The sequence below is a fragment of the Nanorana parkeri genome, unplaced genomic scaffold (assembly GCF_000935625.1).
Source record: "Nanorana parkeri isolate BGI_ZX_2015 unplaced genomic scaffold, ASM93562v1 scaffold1127, whole genome shotgun sequence".
Classification (NCBI taxonomy): Eukaryota; Metazoa; Chordata; class Amphibia; order Anura; family Dicroglossidae; genus Nanorana; species Nanorana parkeri.
In genome coordinates this window covers 165,626-169,363 of record NW_017307395.1, presented here as the reverse complement: position 1 = coordinate 169,363, position 3,738 = coordinate 165,626, and the positions used below count along the sequence as shown (strand labels likewise).

The following is a 3,738-nucleotide window of genomic DNA, read 5'->3' as shown; positions in this document are numbered from 1 at the left end:
TGGCTCTTGTACTGTGTGTGTATATATATATATATATATATAATCTGTGTGTTCAGCTGTCTGCCTTGTCTTCAGCTTAACAGTTTAAGAATGAAAGTCTGTTCTTGCTCCATTAGATGCAGACGGTGCAGATCCAGCCAGGGATATGAGTTGTATAAAATGAATATCGAATTTGCTGGTTGCCTGTCCCGTGTTGTGTGACATCTCTCCATTTTTATTCACTCAGCGACACTTTCCAGCATGCGGACGGAGATGGACCGGATACAGCAAGACAGGAAACAGGTGAGAGGGATGGGAAATGGAAATGCCTTTTATTTCTGTCATTTCCTTCATTATCATTCTCCATCATCAGTTCTCAGTGTGACCGATCCGCTCTTCTTTCTTCCATCGAGTTCAACTTATATGGGTCTATATGGTTCTACACTAAAAAAGCACCCGTTTAATATCAATGGAAATAATGCTGTGAAGGAGGAGGGTCATGGAGATGGATACTATAGCTGATTCTTCAAGGGATCAAGATTCTGGAATAACTTGGCACGTTTCGGGTCTTCTCAAGGCCTACATGTCTTTCATCAGCACTGGGAGGTTAGGTTGCGGGGGTTCGGTTGTGTTCCCAGGGTTGTTGCTTTGGGAAGAGAGATGGTGCTTTAGAGAGGTGACGTTTAGAGAGGTTTTTAGATTTATAGACTCGCAAGGCAAGATGGACATACAGTATGCTTGCTTATGTTGCTGAAAACCAATCTAACATGTCGCCTAGGTTTTTTTTTTGTGGACATTCCAATCCTTATCAAGCTTATGCCTGTTCTGTATATACTGGATTTTGAGTTTTTTGCAGACGGACAATTTGATAAATGAGTGTTCCCTTATGCTACCATTTCCAACAATTGAAACTAGGGATGCACTGATACCGGCTTTTCGGTATCGAGTGCGAGTACCTATATTTTGCTTTCGGTATTCGCTGATACCAGTGCTTCCGCTGGCATGGAGCCGGCTTCCTGGGCAACCAGGATGCCCGGTGGGTGGTAATGACATGCTGGAGAGGCGATTAATGACCCGCCTCCCGGCTTCCTGATTGGCCAGAAAGCTGGCTCCATGCTGAATGGCTGGAAAGCCGGCTTCCCAGTCAATCAGCATAGAGCCGGATTCTTGGACAATCGGGGAGGCGGGTCATTACTCGCCACCTGGCTTCCTGATTGCCCAGGAAGTCGACTCCATGTTCCCCTACGGCACTGCTGGTCAGAGGAAATATTCCTCTGATCCGAAGTTCCGGTATCGGGGAAGGTATCGGATTATTTGGGCAAGTATGAGTACGCACCCAAATACTCGGTATCGGCACCAATACTACTATAGATATCGGTGCATCCCTAATTGAAATGATCGGTTTCCTTTCTGAACGGAATGTTCATTTTATTGGTTATTTTATATAAACCTGTTCCGCCTCTCTTAGGATGTAACTTATTATCAACGCTAATCTACTAAACTTCTACAACCCTCAGGATAATTTCCTGGTTCTAATTGTTCTCCCACATACTGTATATGAGAAGAGAGAGCTTGGATTGGAAATAACAAGAAGTCTGGAGGTCGGCATTGGCAGGACACATGAGACATTTCTGTTTTACTTTCAGATTCTTCATCCAGTTTTCTCTTTATACTACAGAACCCTCAAAGGAAGATCTCCTTGGTTCCAGTTTTCAGGGAGTTGCATGCTCCAAAATGACACTTCTAGCTCAATGTTTCTCAACCTTTTTTCAGTCATGGCAGCCTTTGATAGTATGCAAAATCTCGAGGCACCCCAGTCTAAAATATATTTTAAAAAATGTAAAAAAAACAAACACGTGTAGTCCCTCCAAAATCCATAGCACACCCTCATCCAAGATAGGGTTCTGGTATGAATTTTAGGGTGGACCCCATGCAAAAACACAAAACTAATGTGGGGGTCCCCCCTTTCATATCAAAACCCTTCTTTTCACGTCATAGTCCCCCTTTACAGCAGGAGCTCCTTTTCACACCTTATGAGAAGCCCCACTTAATATCAGGAGCCCCCTCCTTTCACATCAGAATTCCTCCTTTAACATCAGAGTCCCCCTTTGCAGCAGGAGCCCCTCCTTTCACATAAGAGTCATCCCCTCTTACACTTGGAGACCCCCTTTACATCAGAAGCCCCGTTTACATCGAAATTCCCCTTTTGAATCAGAGCCCCTCCTTTCACTTCAGATTCCCCGTCATTTTTTTTAAAATCAGAGTTCCCCCTTCACATCACAAGTCCCCTCTTCATATCAGGAGCCCTGTTCACATCAGTAGCCCCCCTTTCACAGAGTCCCCCCCTTTATATCAAAGCCCCCTTTGACAGTTCCGATTCTTCCCTTCACATTAGAAACCCCTTTTCACATCAGAGCTGCCGCTGTGGAGGGTTTTGAGGCAGAGCAGGCCTGGAAGGAGCTGAACTTTCATCTTTTTCTGAATGGATCTCGGCCTCTCTGGATTAGCGTCATTCATATCCATGGTGCTGCCAGCCAATGCATCTGCACCATGAAAAGGCATAATGCTGTGTGAAAATTTCAAGGCATGCCTGAGGAATCCAGAAGGCACCCCAAGATGCCATGGCACCTTGGTTGAGCCGCTCTAGCTCATGATTGGTTATGATCTGCGGTAAAGTGTAGATTGAACTGGTGGTTCTCTATGATGACCCAGATAAAGCTGATTTCACCGAGCAGTAATAAGCCAACATTCAGTGATACTCTCTTCTCCTCTCCCTACAGGCAGAGCTGCAGTTACAGGAGTCAGAAAATCAGGTCCAGAAGCTCTGGGAGTCTCTGGGTGAACAGGAGAAGCTTCTCCAGAAGGAGAAGGAGGAGAAGGTATGAAGACTTCTGAAATAAGGCCACAATGGTGTTCAGCTCATCTCTTCTCTTCTCTGTCATTGATTTTGTTGGAGGGAGGCAGATAAAAGGTGCTGACACATAGAAGGTGTTGGATCTCTATGCTGAGGAGGACGACCTCTCTACTCTATCTGAGCAGACGGCTGAAAAGAACAATTTTTTTGAAGGTCCCGGTCATGATTCTGGTCCTCATTGTCTCACTGATTTGTGTCTCCAGATTTCTCTTGAGGACGCATTGCGCGAGGAGAGGAACAAGGCAAGCAGACTGCAGACTGAACTGAACACCAGCGAGGAGGTGCAAAGGGACTTTGTCCGGCTATCTCAGAAACTGCAGGTGACCCACCTTTACTGACCTGTCTTATCTCAGCCTGAGTTGTTGGTTTAGGAGGAATGTATTTTCATGTTCTGTGGTATGCTCAGGACTGTAATATGCTCAGGACTAAAAAGTCTAGTTTTTTTTTTGGGAGGGTAAATGTGAAATATTACATATTCATTTTTCCTACTTACATTTCCAGCCAGCAGATGGAGCGCTAGGCTCCTTTTTACATGTTTTTCAGTCTAGGCTTAGCTGGTTTCTTTGGAAACCATAGCTGTTTGCAGAACTTATGCCCAAACTCTAATTTACACACAGACGTGATTAAGTCAGAGTGAGACCCCTTCCCCTCTCTGCACAGCTCCATTATAGACATTCAGTTAGTAAGAGATAGTCTGAAAGTAAACAGCTCTGGGCTTGACTCTGTCTCTAAGAAACATAGTCCTGTGTGGCACTAGTGTGTGTGTGCACCCCGTATTTAAAAAAAAAAAAAGAAGTGTGTGTGTATGTATGTATGTATGTATGTATATGTATATATATATATAT

The 3,738-nt window shown here is 44.5% G+C and overlaps 1 protein-coding gene across 1 annotated transcript in view; it reads left to right on the top strand.

The window, feature by feature from the left end:
- Positions 1-186: 186 nt before the first annotated feature.
- The window catches only part of LOC108796532 (rab GTPase-binding effector protein 1-like), a 4,533-nt gene continuing 981 nt past the window's right edge, over positions 187-3,738 (top strand). Inside the window, exons 1-3 of the mRNA XM_018568027.1 lie at positions 187-282; positions 2,760-2,858; positions 3,097-3,213. Coding sequence (XP_018423529.1) covers positions 241-282; positions 2,760-2,858; positions 3,097-3,213 — 258 coding nt within the window. The 5' untranslated portion in view covers positions 187-240. The remainder of the gene's footprint in view (positions 283-2,759; positions 2,859-3,096; positions 3,214-3,738) is intronic.